Genomic DNA, 16,938 nt, shown 5'->3' on the forward strand with positions numbered 1-16,938 from the left:
ATGGGCAGCATGCTCCCCATGCTGGCCTTGGGAGCTGGCATGTGCAGGATGTGGGCAGGACTCAGCACTGTGGGTGCTCTGTAGGGGGTGGTTGGTCCTGGTCTGGCCCCCACACCAACTCAGGGACACTCATCCAGTCCACAGGGCCAAATGAATTTGACACGTCTGCTCTAGCTTCGTCATCTGAGTTGTCTGCCTCCAAAATATTCATAGAAACTGCTGACCCGAGAGAGAGAACTTTATATTGCAATACACAAAGGCAGTCTACCTACATTTTTTCTTTGATTTAGAGTAATAAAATGCTTTGTAATGGTTTATAAGAATATTTTGAAGCCCTAGCTTGGCTCTTTCACAGTTAAGGTGATGACAAAATAGGAAATAAATTATTTAATGCGTACATTAAAATCTGTCATCCAAAGATCTGCTTTCTCAGATTTTGAAATATCAGGTGCTCTCAAGGTTTCCTGTCAATGAGTATAGTTTTCAAAGCCTGCCAAATCAGAATTAATAAACTGCACACTGGATTCCCCAAGACTAAGCTAATTCCTATTGTATTCTGTTGAGTCAAACATTCCAAAGAGCAGGTAGTTGGTAGACTTGTTATGTCCCCACGTTTCACAGATCTGAAACAGTTGAAGAACATCGTTGTGTTTCAGATCAGTGAGGTTTAGATACGCCATGTGTTAATACATGGCTGATCAGCTGTTAACATATGTACAATCCCCTTTGTTTATTCAGTAGAAAATATATCCTGTTTTTTATGTTTTTTAGGAGAAAAATGGTTATATGGCTGTTGGTTTTATCGGCCAAATGAAACGTTCCATCTTGCAACACGAAAATTTCTGGAAAAAGAAGTTTTTAAGAGTGACTATTATAATAAAGTTCCTGTTAGCAAGATTTTAGGAAAATGTGTGGTCATGTTTGTTAAGGTAACACATTAAATTGACTAAAATGTAATGCAAAACAAGTAATTAGTTTAACAAATTAAACTAAGACTCAAGGATAGTAACAGAACCTATATAAAATTAATATTTTTCGTTTGGTGGTATTTTTCTGTATTTTACATTGTAGTTAATCCACAGTACAGAGAAAGAGACAAATTTGTACTCCTTTTAGTATGAGTTTTTCTATAGAAATCATGTTCATGTATGCATTAAATCATTATTAAGTTGCTTGCTTCTTTTTTTTCCCCCCCAGTAAGGATGGTAGGGAAATCCCAGGTACACTCTTAATATATTTTCCTCAAATATTAGTTTTTGTTAGGAAGAGGATTGGATGCCTCAGGGGTATGGCAATGAATATAATCTTTCATTTCTACATCACCCATTAGATTCCACCAATATGGGTTGTACTGAAGATTCTTATAATTATGAATGCTTTTTTGTGTAAAATGAACCCGCTCTCTTGGGCTAGACTTTTATGGGCATTGTGTTGATGTAACAAGCACATCTTTAACCATGTTGGGTGTTAATTAATATCCTTGTGTTATCACCAAAGATTTAATGGGGATGGAATTTATATTTCTTTCTCAAAGTAGTGGTAGTCTCATCTGCTCAGAGCTTAGGTATCTTGCAAGGCAGAGTTGCAGTACATGCATCCCTGTAATTTTAACTTTACCTATTTTTATAGATAAATATACTATAACTCTCTGGGCTGATAATTTGGTAACTTGAATTATTTGTAAGACACTTAAAGTTTTTTCAGATTTTTAATTTTAGTAACTCAGATATCAAACCAAAAGAAAGAAACTCAGTGCAAAGGTTGTAGCAACCTCATGGGATACTGTTTTCAGCAAGTGCAAGCAAAAAGCATAGAGTTGGTGGTTTAAATTCTGTGTGGGGGAATGTTGCTAAAATATGTGATCTAAAATGATCTCTTCTCTTCATTCCACAGGAGTATTTTAAATTATGTCCAGAAACCTTTAGAGATGAAGATGTCTATGTCTGTGAGTCACGTTATTCTGCAAAGACAAAGTCTTTTAAAAAGATTAAATTGTGGACTATGCCCATTAGCTCTGTAAGGTTTATCCCACGAGATGTACCTCTGCCTGTGGTCCGTGTTGCTTCTGTATTTGCTAATACAGACAAAGTGGATGAAGAAAAACACGGTGAAAATTTAGAAGATAATAAAGCAGGAGATGGTATCCTTCATCTTGAAAAGGTATGCAGAGAATAAGCTCAATATTGAATGAAAGAGGATTTGGGATCAGAAAAGATTAAAATATAGAAATTCATAATCTGGATTTTCACAGCCTCTAAAAAGCTAAAGAAATAAGAACAAATTGTTAGATTTGATGCTTGTGTTTTAAAAAATAAAATGTGTGTACATGCATTTTCCATAAAAATAATTGAAATCTTAATTCAACTAAGTATTAGCCTCGATTTATTCCTTGAAGCTATTAGCTGACCACTGACCCTTTTTAAACCTGTCATGCACAAGTTTTATAAAATGTGAAGATCTTAGATTAACCTCCTTCAGTCATTGTCATTTAGATCAAGGTGTCCAACTAGCAGGCTGTCCAACTCCCGCTCCCATGAGGGATTAATGTACAGCCCCTGGGCTTTCACCTGGATGCTGCCTCCTGCGCCCCCCTTTCCTCCGCTCCCCAGCCATCACTCCAGCTGCAATAGCAGTCAGTCTTTAGGCTCACTCTCCCTCCTCCTTCTCCCTTCTTCAACTTTCTCCCTTTATCCCAAGATTGTTGAGGGTGAATCTGGGACTGCACCCCAGTGGTCAGGAGGAATCAGGGCCATGGGCCAGAGAACTGTGCCTATAGGGTGGGGTAGGGGGTTACCCCATGAGTGCAGAGTGCAGCAGTGGTAAGAGGTGCTGTGCTGTGCATCTGATGTGGCCTGTGCAGCCCTTAAGACATGTAGCCCCTAGGATTTATGTTTATTTTATGTGCCTGATACACGTTTTAAAGGTCATATAATTTCAAACTAAAATAGGCACTATCTGATTACTGTCAGCCCCAAACAGACCTCCAAAAAAGACGCTAGAGGCCTATGTTCTGATTTGCTTTTAGCCCATGATAAAATATTTTATTAAAAATCTGAACATTTAAGCAGGTGCTCATGTTGAGCATCTACTGTGAGCTGAACAATCCTCAGTTGACATTTTAGTGGATCATGACATGAATCTTTCATACAGGTTCCAGGATTAAATAGGGCAAACTATGAAATTTATAATACACTAAATGATGATATTTTTGTATTGAAGGCATGATTGTCTTTACCAATAATACCTGATTACTTACCATATGATGTTATGCTTAAAAAAACCCCAAAAAACTTAGATGCATTGTAGTTTTGCTATACTAGTTAAAAACTTTTCTATCGATAAGCCAGCAAAATGGCTCTGGATTACCATCCTGAAAAGCGTCATCTTTTTAAAAAAATATAAGGTGAAGAACTTGAACTGAGAGCAGTATTGGTCTTACCTTTTAGTTTTCAGAATTCAGGGCTTAATGTGTGTGTTTATACATGTTTAATTTTACATTTATTATCAGTTTAAAAAAAATACATTGAATAAAGTGTGTTTCACTTTTGCTACCCCCAGCTCCTTTTTACTTTACTAGTTTTTAAATGCATGCTTTTATGTAGGAGAAAGAAGATGTTCCAGTGGAAATGTCAAATGGAGAACCTGGTTGCCACTACTTTGAACAGCTCTGTTATAATGATATGTGGCTTAAGGTTGGCGATTGTGTCTTTATAAAATCACATGGCTTGGTGCGGCCTCGGGTGGGAAGGTATGTATATTTTCTCTTGTGTTTTAAAAATGGTGGTGAAAAATTTGTTAATGAAGAAAACTATTATGTCTACTTTTATAGATTCCAAAGAACAGGGAAACATGAACCAACTTATTCTTGTGCTACCTAGCCTCAGTCAAAATAATTAGTTCAATGTCAAACTATTGTTTGGTTAGCACAGTCTGCTGTAAGCTTCAAATAGAGCCAGTAGTGACAAATATGCAATGATAATAAATGACAAAAAAATGAGAATCATTTATGTTGACCAAGTTAACTCTTTTACTTCTTTTAATCATTCTCTTTTAATAGCTTTTCATAACAACCTATTGTGTGCAGTTATTTTATTTAGAACACAAGTGTGTTTACTTCTCTATCAATTACTTGTCTATCCTTTTAGAATTGAAAAGATGTGGGTACGGGATGGAGCTGCATATTTTTTTGGTCCAATCTTCATACATCCTGAAGAAACTGAACATGAACCAACTAAAATGTTCTACAAGAAGGAAGTGTTTTTGAGTAACCTAGAAGAGACCTGTCCTATGACATGCATCCTGGGTAGTTATTTACAATTTGAAATCCAGTTGATTAACTTTTTTCCTAACTCTTACATTTTTAAATGAGATAGAACAATAGCTGTGTGTGCCCTTGTTTTTAGGATGGGAAAGAAAGTTATCCAAATTCATTGTTGTGTACTACATGGCTGACCATCTTTAATGCTTTCTGAAAGACCCTTTCCTTTTATAAAGCTTTCCCACTATAGCACGTTACTTTTACTCTAACACCCATCCCCCATAACCAGAAATCAAATAATTCTATGAAATCCACAGACATGTCATTCCAGTCTAATTTATAAGAAAAGACTTGGCTGTACTAAAAGGTAGTTGGAACTGAATACTTTAAAAACCAAATTTTACTTTTTTTAATCGTGGTACCTTATTTTTACTTTTCAGCATTTGGGATGTCACATTAAATTAAGTTGAAAAATTAATGATTTAAAAATCATGACAGTATAGAACTTGTGAGATTATCTACTCACTTCTATACTTTCTAATGTTTAGATTTTTTTTTAAATATGTGTTTTGCTGTTTGGGGGTAAGAAATGTTTTTCAATAAAACCTGTCCTTTTTGGCAAGGTGGGGGTGAAGAGTTCTTTTGCGTTTTTTTTACAAATGTTCATGTCTATCTCACATTAAAAAAGCTTGGTTAGGTTAATTTGGTAGGAATCCATTTTCTGATAGACTGTGAGCAATGGATAATTAATCGGCATAATTTGTTGAGTATAATAAAGCACTATGTTTTGTGAAAAACTTTGTTGGAGTTATGAATACAGGACACTTCCTTATCAGTTTCTTTTTATCTTTGTAGGAAAGTGTGCTGTGTTATCTTTTAAGGACTTCCTTTCCTGTCGACCAACAGAGATCTCTGAAAATGATGTTTTTCTTTGTGAGAGTCGCTATAATGAGAGTGACAAGCAGATGAAGAAATTTAAAGGGCTTAAGAGGTTTTCGCTTTCTGCAAAAGTAGTAGATGATGAAATTTACTATTTTAGGTAAAATATGACAGGGGTTACATTCTATTTTTCTGTAAAATAAAAAAATATAATTGCAATAGAATATCAAATCAGACCAATTACAAATACTTAAAACCCACGTGGAAAAAACCCAGATGGCCTCAACTTCTACCTCCCATTTCACTTTTTTCATATCCATGGATATCTAGTTTTCACACCAGGCTTTTAAAAAAGCTGTTATGCTCTCAAGTGGACAGTCCTTTTGGCATAATCGTAAATAACAAAGGGTCACCTGTCATGTTTAGGCTCTCAGAGACGATAGCTAATTGCCCCCATATTGATAGATGTTAATAATAAGTATATTCTCTGGTGTAACTGATTCCCAAGAAAAATGCTAACAAAATACCTGTTTTAAAATTTCTAATGCTAAACAAATGCTTACCTTAATAAAGATTATGCAGAAACAAGTCTTCCAGTCTTAAATCCTTTTCATCCTAATCCACAAGTAAAAATAAGAGCCTTCCATCCATAAAACTAAATTAAACAAAGTGGCTTGACTGTCGCATCAGATATATGAGCATTTTCTGCTGAACACTGAATATGAAAACACTGAAAAGTGGGAGGTCATTAGCCATCATTATTTCCATACTGCATCATGGGATAGGAAATAATTTCTGTCCTGATGATATTTTTCTTAACAGTCTCTTAGAAAAGTGTCCATATGATTCCAGATAGCCTAGAATGCCCCTATTCTATTGCAAATAAAAAAACAAAATACAGGCAGTCCTCAGACTTACAACACAATTGGTTCCTGAAAACCGTGTCTCGGAACCAATTTTCCCATAGGAAGCAATGTTATAAATGGGGGATTGGTTCCTGAACCAAGGCTCAATACCCTGTTTTCACCAAAAATAACCAAAAGGTTTGTACTCAATTATAGATGTGTAATATAGCTACATTAATGTATTTATACTGTAAATAACAATCATTGATTTGGAAGGACTTCTTTGAGGTGACTTTGCTGGACTTTTTGAAGGGCTCTTGGCTGGAGTCTTCTCAGGAGTCTTGGCTGCAGGTTTTTCTGGAGTCTTGAACTTGTTCACTGGTGTGGCATCGCATCAGATCAAGCGTAAAGTTGAAACTGACATCAGAAATTTGAAACGGTGTCAATTTATAAATGTTGTAAATGCAAAACGTAACTCAAAATGTAAATCGAGGACTGCCTGTAATAGCTAGTGTTTTGATGTAGTAAAGACAGGATATTTAAAGTGTAACCACACTGACTTGCTACTTGGAGGGGTGGATGGAACCAAAATGGGACTGTTACAGTGTTCTTGGGTTCCTTGTTATATCAGTTTTGCATATGTATTATGTGGCTTGTCTCCAAATAAGGGTTAAAAATGGCTTCTCATGCAGGCAAAGATGTAATTGTAATCTCTCTGTTCTCCTCTCAGAAAACCCATAGTTCCACAGAAGGAACCATCTCCACTACTGGAGAGAAAGATTCAGCAGCTAGAAGCAAAATTTGCTGAGTTGGAAGGGGGTGATGAGGATATTGAAGAGATGGGAGATGAAGAAGGTGACATCTCTGAAGCACCTTCTATGCCTCAACTTCAGACTCCACTGGCTAGTGAATTGGATATAATGCCGTACACTCCACCACAGGTAAAGATGCACTTGCAAAATTTTATAATATGCCATTCCATATTCTCCTTTCCTCCCCTAACAAAACAATCAAGAAAACAAAAATAAACATTCATGGAATTATACTATAGTTTAGCTCAACAGTCAATGAGATGATTATTAAAAACACTTTTAGACTATAAAATGTTACCTATCACAGTAGTTTTTTTGACACAATGGAATATTTTCAGAAGTGATTAGTAATTTGGGGATGGGGGAGTATTTTTTTTTTTTCCCCCTGCTCAATTTGATACATTTTCAGAAAATGTTGATCACTACCTCCTTGGAAATAAACAAGAATTTTAAATTCACTCAAATTGGACACTAAAAATCAATAGTCATTTTTCAAAATTTAAGTTGTTAGGTTTTAATTTTAATTTGCATGCATGTCTGGTGCCTCTTGAGTCGGGGGCACATGCCCACCCCAGACACCAGTCAGTGACCCGGGGGGAGTGTATGGTGTTATAGCCTGTTCCTATGATCTCCCTCTAAAGCATCCACTCCTGCCATTGTTGGAGACAGGCTACTGGGCTACATGGACCATTGTTCTGACTAAGTTTGTCAGTTCTTATAAGCTGGAGGAAAAGATGTGGCTTGTAAATTGAGTCATCTGTCACTGGATAATGTAAAATTCAATTCTGATTTATTTGTTCCTAAAACTTCTGTAAGATGGTCAGGACATTTGATACATACTAAAGTTATGTCACTCATCGTACTTTTCAGTCTTGAATTTGCTAGGTTTTGCTTTTTTTCCTTTTTTTTTTTTTTTTAGGGCTGTCAGTCACAGTTAATTTAAACTGTTAATGCAAAAACAAATTAACTCTTTATTTTGTTAATTGCATTAATCGTGCACATCATTTTGATGAGTGGAGCAGACCAACACCAGACCAGCCAGAACCTGTGTGCACAGCCCTGCCCCTGCCCACCCCGTGCCTGCTCCAGACATACCTGCCAATGCTGAGCCGTGGCAGCAGCTGGGCAGAAGCTGCTACTCAGCACAGGGAAAAGAGGCCTGTCCTCTTCACCACTATCAGGGCCGCCTTGCTGCAGCTGCCCAGAGCCCGCACCTGGGCTGTCCTGCGGCTCCTCTCTGCTTTTGTCACTGCCACCTCCAGGCTGCCCAGTGGGGCAGCGGTGTCAGTGCAGAGTAGACACAGGCCAGCCCAGTCATAGGCTCCCAGCGGCTGCAGCAAGAAAGGCCCAGCAGTGGCGAGGGGGAGGGGCTGCTTTTCCTCCACATTGAGCAGCCGCTTCTGCTTGGCCACTGCTGCTGATCAGCTTGGGCAGGTGAGTCTGGAGTAGGCATGGGGCGAGCCAGAGTTGGGGCTATCCACATGGGTTCTGGCTGGTCCACTCTGGCCGGGGTGAGTCTGGAGTGGGCACAGGGCAGACCGGGGTCCAAGCTGGGGCTGTGTGCTGTTGGTAGTGGTAGGGAGGAGCTGCAGGGTGCACAGGCTGCAGGCTGTTGGGTAGTGAGGTGGTGACTATTGTTTAACTGTGATTAAAATTGCGATTAATTGCAACTATTTTTTGAAATCTCACAATAGCGATTTAATTTTTTTAATCATTTGTCCCGTTGATTTTTTTTAAAAATCTTAACGCTAGTCAATGTGAAAGCTGCTTCTCAGCACTACAGAAAGATTATTAGTGGTTAGTAGCTTATAAATGTAAGTATAAAATTTGAAGGATGTGATAGGAAATTGAGCTAACTTGTGCTATCCAACTTCGGTGTGGCTGGGAGTCGCATACCATAAAGGCCATACTCAGCGGGAGTAAGCTTCCAAAATCTTGCTACTCCTGCAGCCATGGGCTGCACAAGTAGTGTGCAGCCACTTGCCCTCCACTTCACGGGCAGTGCCAGCAGCGCATGGCCCTCCCTAGGCCCTCTTTCCTGCTGTGCGGCGATGTGAGATGAGTGCAGGGACCCATGGGCCGCATACTAACTGCTCACAGGCTGCCTGTTGCACAGCCCTGGTCTAAAGGAATGGAAAAATTATTTCTCTGAACCCAAAATGTGAATATTATCAAGATCTTGGCAACAGCAGAAAGTAGTTCAAACAGATACTGAGGTATTTAGCTTGCTGGGGATAAAATGGAACTCAGCTGAGGCGAAGCCACTCCTGCATCCCCCTGGAAGAGCCCCAAAAATGCCCTGAAATCTGGGAGCACTAACATACCTTCCTTCTCTGAGTCATATGGCTTTTGATAGAGAAACTGTGGGGCAGAGCTGAAGTGGCAGGCACTGCAGCTGCAGAAGACAGTTCAAGTAGGGATTTGCAGAAACTAATGATGTTCTCAAACTTTATTCAGTTTTCACTCTGAGCATACTCTGCCCTCCTTTGCAACTTTGTGTTTAGCTAATCTCCACCTACCATAATTCTGCTGAAAGGAGGTAAATAATTAAATTTTAAGAGATGTTTGGAAAAGTAGTACAGTGATTAGTCAGTACTGGAGACAATGGAAAGGAAAAGACCAAGCTTGGTAAGAACATTACAACCTAATTTTGCCTTCAGTGTAGCAGAGATGAACAATTTACATAAATTAAACTGTCCATCCTGTTATATTAACCTATAGTTGAATTTAAGCATACACATTCATATTTTTTTTTAATTGAAGGAAGAATTACATTTTAAGGAAAAGCAAAAGGAATCAATATTAATTTTAATGTATTCCAATTGATTAAACATGATGATAATCTCATGGTTTATAAGCACTTTCAGAGGGTGCAGAAGTACTGCTTGTGTCTGAAAAGTAAATTACAGAATATTTTATCTGATTTGGTTTTGAGGGCATTATCTAGACCTCACTGAAAAATAATTAACATGTAGCATAGTTCCAAATCTACAGAGACATTCTTTCATAATTAACTTCACCCCCGTAATTAGTTCATTGGAAAAAGGATGTATATCTCATTCAAATGTGAAGGAAATTTACAGGAAACTATATTTGGGTATATTTATGCCCATCTGCCTTAAGCATGCTGAATTGTGCACATTAGGATTCCACTCAAAACATAGAAAGCATTATATATAATAAGGAAAGAAATCTGTAGACAGACAGTAAACTAATCAAGATAACTGAAAGTGGTGTTAGAGTGGCTCGACAAATTGAAAAGGGAAGTTACTGTACCTTTTTTTTCAATTTTAGTGAAAGTCTGGCTTGATCAAATTAAGAGCAAAGAACTAGAGACATAAAACAAAGATACAAATGGAAAAATGTTGAGTAGCAAATGCAACTGATCTGCAATAGGGGTCAGTCATATTGGCTTTAATAGGAAGAAAAGGCTGAAAAATTAATACTGATATTTAATCATTAGCTTATTTCTTCTCACTTGAAGGTGTAGTTTTCTGACAAAAATCTGACAGAAGGATTTAGTTACATTGTTGTATTCAAAGGGATGAAAATTATGGATATGAAAACATGGAAGTTGGGTATATTGAATCTTGAAGGTTATTGTAATTTTATGAAAGTTCTCCAGTCCTTTTCAAATGGATGGATATCAATTGAAAGAGTTTTTAATGTTGTTTGGACTGATTGATTGAAACTTCATAATAATTTGGGTGCAGAAAAAGCAAGCAAGCTAAAGGGTGTAATTATCTCAGTACACGCACACAAAAGTGTTTGGCGTCAAGAGAAGAATTTATTGTTGGGCTTACTTTGTACATTCACTAAATTGGCAACTTGGCTTTAAATGACATGGGACTTGTTGATGTTTGACGAGCCCAAGTAAACAATATGTGTTTCATTTTTTTAAATCTGTTTAGTAGGGTCTGTTTTACTTTTTTTTTAAGGAGAAAAATGTTCTTTTTAGAGTTGCAGGAAAATAACTGTAGACTGCAAGTCAAAAGGGAATACAGCAGGATGCAAATGCTAGCACAGCAATACTTGTGTGTTTTTATATTGACTGAGCCAGTTAATAGTCAGTAGTATTCTTTAATAAATCCGAGATGTAGAAAAATGAGATTTGTTCTTTTATCTTATGTTTTTGGCTTTCCTAATTGGCTTGCTTGGTCACAGGGCATTCCTGGTTTAGAAAGTCTTCTTGCTCAGTCTGGAATGATGTTGTCTAATGCCACACACTTTTTGTTCTCTCACACAGAATCTTCCCATATTTCAATTATGAGGTCAGTCTTGTGTATGGAAAGGCTAAAACCCAATGGAATGTATTTTTTCTATATCTTACACACATGTATTTCTCATAAAGTGATCACTCTTTGTGAGACCCAGCCTCTCTTTACATGCTGCAAGGAAAAACAGCTGTTGAACAAATATTCTTGAAACCCAGTAGTCATATGAAGGTTTTTTAGTTATGCTTTATACAACTAAGGCTTTTGTGCCTTGAAGTTCCTGTTGTACACTTGTGGTCATAACCACTTTTTCTCACAGTCCACTCCCAAGTCTGTTAAAGGAAGTGCCAAGAAGGAGGGATCGAAAAGGAAGATCAACATGAGTGGTTACATCCTATTTAGCAGTGAGATGAGAGCTGTGATTAAAGCTCAGCACCCAGATTACTCTTTTGGAGAGCTCAGCAGGCTCGTAGGAACTGAATGGAGAAACTTGGAAGCAACCAAGAAAGCAGAATATGAAGGTAAATGAGAAATGATATATACTCTTTCCTGATTACTTTTTTCGTTTCTAAAGAGATTCAGTAATTTTATTCAAATAACATGTTTCACTATTAAAGGAAAATGACTTCTTTGTAACAATTTCTGTGCAAATATTTAAATAGATGTTTATATTAAGGAATGTTCATAATGAAATTGAACATGAATCTAATTATGTAGAACAATATATGAATGTGTTAATTGAGAAATGTGTTGCAAATAAATCTCAGTTTTACCCAGACAAACAAAACGGAAACAATTCAGGAGTGAGTGGCCATGAAGATAATTGATGAGATGGGAGGAAGCCTGTATAGAAAGATGGGAAGAAAGAAGGCCATATAACTATGTGGACCAGAAGTAGGAAACTGTTCAGAGTATAGGGAAGGAAGTAAAAAGGCATAAAATAGTACATGTAACAAAGGAGTCCTTTGACTAATTTAAATAAGGCTAATGCAAAATTTCATCAAAATAAGAGTAGTAGAATAAAAATATAGGATACAGAATCCATTATACTGCTTGGGAAATAGTCATTTGACTCTCAGCATTAGCCACTAGTTGTAATTGATTTTTGGATTGATATATTCTATACCCTTGAACTCAGAAAATGCTCCAAAAGACACATTTCTTCTTTCTTTTGTTTCTTTCTTCCCTTCTTACCCAACATTGACCATATGTCTTGACTTTTGGTCAAATTCATGTAATGCGCTGCAAGAAATTTCCACCTGGGTGCAGATAAATCTTCACTTGGAACTGCTCTGTTGAAACTCACTGTTGCCGCTATAGTTGATCATTTCAGCCTTTCCATTATAAAGCTTAGTTTTCAGAGTATTATTGCACTGTTTTTAATACAATATATAACTTGGAAAGGTTTCAGCCCTAGAAAAAATACTACTTGACTATTTAAGTTATATTTGCTATCTTTTGAATAGTGTTTTTTTTCTGTTTTTTTGTTTGTTTGTTTGTTTTTTTGTTGGTTGGTTTTGTTTGTGTTTGACTTTTGGTGACTCTTTTGCATGCTCATAATTTAAAAGTGGCTTTGGTTTTCATACTGGAAGTTTGCATGTTGTCACTATCCGTCCTCCTTGGATTGGTAATAATGCCTTTTTGCAATGTTACAAGGTAACAAGGCTCCACTTGTCAGCTACAGATTTTCTGTTGCAAACTACATAAAGGAAATGATAATGCTGTGTTTGTGAAAGTACCAAAAGTGATTTTTTTCCCCCTTCTTATATTGTAGTTTGTGTATACATCACTATCCATTTGCATGGCATGATTAATGTCAGGTTTTTCCTTATGTCCTACCTCTGGAGAACAGTAGGATAGCTAGTGCATATTTAAAACCTTCTGGAGAAGATTGTTTGAGTTAGTTGTTTTTCCAGTGGAATATGCTAGTGCAGAGGTTCTCAAACTCTGGCCTGTGGACCACTGCTGGTCTGCGAGCTCCGTTCAGGTGGTCCGCAGAAAGGTTGCGGAATAATCGAAAATATCTGTATTCATAAGGTAAGACTACTGATATTAAAATATGAGTTGTGTGCTTTGATTTGTAGAACAAAAAAAAAGTTTAAGTGGTCTGCCGAGACCCTCGGGAATTTTTCAAGAGGCCCGCGGGAAAAAAAGTTTGAGAACCACTGTGCTAGTGTATCATAGTGGTAGCAGCAGTGTCCATCCAAGTTTGCCTAAGTGCTTCCATTTTAATTCTTTCCCCTCTTCCCCTCCTCCCCCCCCCCCCAGCAACTCTCCTAAACACCCACATAAACTTGCTTATAATTTCATAGAGCTTTCAGTTTTCAGGCTGAAATTTATTAGGCTTGGTCTGCCCTTGGCTTGCGTCTCCCCCCATATTTTGAGGGGAGGTGGGGATTGGGCTTGGAGCTCAGGGCACACCTGAAATGTATTTTATGCGGGAGTGTGGGAGCTATAATGTGAAAATAACATTTATGGTCTAGTGTGGACATTACAGTGGAGAGTAGGAAGTTGAAATATGGCGTAATTTGAGACCTCAGTGAGAAGTGTCTTTCAGTATTCTGGTGAAAATTGGTTTTGGTTTTGCTGAATTTGACCCTCTGAAAATTTTGCATTTTGAACATGTGCAATATGTAATACAATTTTAACAATATTCAAGCAAAAATAGACTGCATTGCACATGCACCCTTGGTTAGCTTAGATATATTATAAAGACTAATAAATATGTACAACAAATGAGGCAAGTTTCCATTATAAGAAAAAGCTAAGTTCAGAGCAGAGAGACTACATCCTACTTTGTTAGGCATGTTGGATAGATCATTCCAATGATTTAAAAGCCTAATCTAAAGGATTTAGGATTGGATTCACTATTTATTAAGGTGAATTCTCTAAACTGAATTCTAAGTTTGCCCACCATTATTGCACTGCTCTGGCAATCAATGTTTTCAGTTTCATCTGGGAGGTCTGCACCACTTGTGACATCAACGGACAGATTGTAGGCTAGAGTTATTGCTGAAGTATTGCTTTATATTACCTGGATCACCGTCTTACTCTGAGGCTCAGCATTCCAAAGTGTGGTCTGCAGAGTGTCTTAAGAGGCTTTTTCTTTTCTGACTGTTTTTTAACTGGCCAAACCTAAAGGAGAAATTGCAACAGCTTCTCCTATTTTCTTCCCTAAGTACTTGCTTTACTCTGAAGAGTGAAGTGTTCTCTTTCCTACTTCAGGAATTCCCTTCAAATGTTTTGTGGCTTCTGTGCTCAGTCACATAGGGTGCCTATATTAAATTTAGAAGTTGCAGTGCGCCGTCATCCCCTTCCTGATGGTGAAAACAAGGAAGGAAATGCCTAAAAGGATGAAACTGATCTTTCACTGTGCTATTCTGAGGTTGCACAAATAAGTTACTGATGAGAGATAATTATATCATAGACTTTTGGAATTCTGTGCTGGTAAAAGCAAATATTTAGCATCTTATTTAATTCCATTTCTGAACTTCTTGATCTCATTTAATAGAGAGCCCTTATTCCTTTTTAGTAATAATTTTCATCTTTTGCCAAATCAAGAAAATGTTTAGGTCTGTATTCTCTGTTAAAATCAATAAAGGCATATGCTACATTCTTTAATTCTCTGTTGCTTCTCATTGCTTCAGTAGGGTATAACACTCAGAGAACAAATCAGTAAGATGCATGCAGAAAATATCACCTTGAGTGGATGTTTGGAATACCCCTTTTTCCCACATCAAATTTTCTTCAGGTCATATTCCTGTCTGGTAGAGCTTTTATTCTTACAGTAGCAGTAAGAAAACTTGATGTAGATATTAATCAGATGCACAATACTAAAGACACACATGCTTCCACAGAGCAGCACAATTTGAGTTAGACATCTGTCAATAAAAATTTAAAAAGCAGTAACTGTATGGGTACCAAAATGGGGAAAGAAGAAAAATGAGAGGCAGAGGAAGTATTTTTTGATCCATCAAACTGCTGCTTGTTATGTTCTAAACACTAAGGACCTGTCTACACTGGGGACATTTTGCAAATATTTCCCACCTTTGCCACTGCTGTTTCAGCTTCACCATTAGTAGCAATTTTGGGAGCCCTAGAATAAATGGACCACTGCCATTTGTATTTTAAATGCTTATCTTACTTTGGACAAGTATAACTGTTGCAGAGCTGAAACTGTGAGCAGCAGGTGTCACACATACTCAAAAGGTCCCAATATTGCTACCATTGGTCTGGGAGAACCAGTGGTATCAAAAGTGGGAACATTTTGCAAAGTTTTCTTAGCGTGGACTAGGCCTAGTGCTGGACTGCTGCTATCATGTTGGTAACACTGGTTTTATGATCAAATCTGTTCTTTGACTTTAAAAAAATAATTAAACAAAACTTCACATTAAAACTTTGTGGAATATTTTTCATGATAGGTTCTCTAAAAGTCTTAGCTGGAGCCAAATGAAATCAAATTTTATGCTGTATAAGAAAAATAATCTGTTCTATTTATATTAGACTAAACTATGCCAGTGTTTTACTAGTCCTTTTTAATGAACAGATAATATTTTGAAATTCTGGGTTACAAAACAGAACTGAAAATCTAAAATGCTTTTACAGAGCGGGCAGCTAAAGTTGCTGAGCAGCAGGAGAGAGAGCGAGCAGCACAGCAACAGCAGCAGAATTCCTCCCCCCGGGCAGGCACTCCTGTCGGGGCTCTTATGGGGGTGGTGCCGCCACCAACACCAATGGGAATGCTCAATCAGCAGTTGACACCTGTTGCAGGTAAAAAAGTAGGAGCTATGACCATTTTTTCCTCATCCACTTTATCAAACCCCTTCATAACTCTGAACACTCCTTGGGTCACTTTATTCCTGCTGAAGAAAAAGCTCAACATCTTCAGTCTTTCTTGATTAAAAAATAAACATAAGCTAAAAAATATCCTGATTTCCCCACATTAGTCTCTTCAGTAGTTAGGATTCTTCTGAAAAAGACTAAAAAAAAATGGCTCCTCCTAGACCTGCTCCCTATTTGTATCATATCTATTGAATTCACTTAAACATTCACCCCCTGCTAGCATGGCCAAAAGTGAGCTGGATTTTCTTCTAGTGCATGCATCATCAGTGGTAGTATTAAGTAGGCTCCACATGAAGAATCCTTTATTGTTGGTGACATGTGACACTGCCAGCCTACCTTTTAGATTCCAGCATGAGTTTGCAGAGCCAGCAGTCTCACCATCCTGGTAAACAGAGCAGACTTGATCTGGAATCGTTAAAACAGTAAGCATGAAATCCCACATTTGCCATTTTTACCAAGTCATTTTTCAGAATAGACTTGCACTTTAAGGGCTTATGCAACAAACCATTACATCCAGGTGTTGTGCTTATTACCAGTCATAAGCCAGCTGAATTTATGGGCACTATGTGAAGTATTAATTATTTCTGGACTTGGATCCAAAGGCTGGCAAAGCACTGGAGAATCTATAAAAGGAATCGCACTGTATTGATAGGGGTATGTGTTAGATGTGATCTCTTTAGGTCTTTTTCTTTCTCCAGTTTCTGATTGCGTGACAGATTTGATCAGAAGTGATCACATCAGTTTAGTCAAATTCTAAATAGTGCCTTATGGTACCTTTTTCTAGTCTCCCTTATGCATTCCAGTAATTCTGTTTGCTCTTTTACTTCATATACTTTATGCGTGTGTGTGTGTGTGTGTGTGTGTGTGTGTGTGTGTGTTAGGATGTAGCTATACTGTTGTGTTGAAAGCTAGATGGCCTTTTTTTCCCCTGTCATAACATCTAAATCACTTTCTTGTAGTAGACTGCATGGATGTTTAAATTAAGTATATGTTCCTCTGTGGTTCATGGAAGTTGTAAAGCATTTCTCCATGATGAATTGCAGTTTTCTGTTAGTATGTCAGTCTTGTAAAGAACTCCAAGTATCTCT

General features: G+C 37.5%; 1 protein-coding gene across 18 annotated transcripts in view; it reads left to right on the forward strand.

The window, feature by feature from the left end:
- The window catches only part of PBRM1 (polybromo 1), a 128,404-nt gene that overhangs the window by 93,059 nt on the left and 18,407 nt on the right, over window positions 1-16,938 (forward strand). For 10 of the 18 annotated variants that reach the window (XM_014606142.3, XM_019490005.2, XM_006270373.4 and 7 more), the window contains 8 exons: window positions 772-929; window positions 1,894-2,160; window positions 3,603-3,748; window positions 4,146-4,303; window positions 5,114-5,297; window positions 6,713-6,923; window positions 11,328-11,529; window positions 15,614-15,778. In XM_014606142.3, the coding sequence (XP_014461628.1) occupies window positions 772-929; window positions 1,894-2,160; window positions 3,603-3,748; window positions 4,146-4,303; window positions 5,114-5,297; window positions 6,713-6,923; window positions 11,328-11,529; window positions 15,614-15,778 (1,491 nt within the window). The remainder of the gene's footprint in view (window positions 1-771; window positions 930-1,893; window positions 2,161-3,602; window positions 3,749-4,145; window positions 4,304-5,113; window positions 5,298-6,712; window positions 6,924-11,327; window positions 11,530-15,613; window positions 15,779-16,938) is intronic. The other 8 variants (XM_059716072.1, XM_059716074.1, XM_019490008.2 and 5 more) reach the window with 1 other exon arrangement.

This window comes from Alligator mississippiensis, chromosome 12 (genome assembly GCF_030867095.1).
Source record: "Alligator mississippiensis isolate rAllMis1 chromosome 12, rAllMis1, whole genome shotgun sequence".
Lineage (NCBI taxonomy): Eukaryota > Metazoa > Chordata > Crocodylia > Alligatoridae > Alligator > Alligator mississippiensis.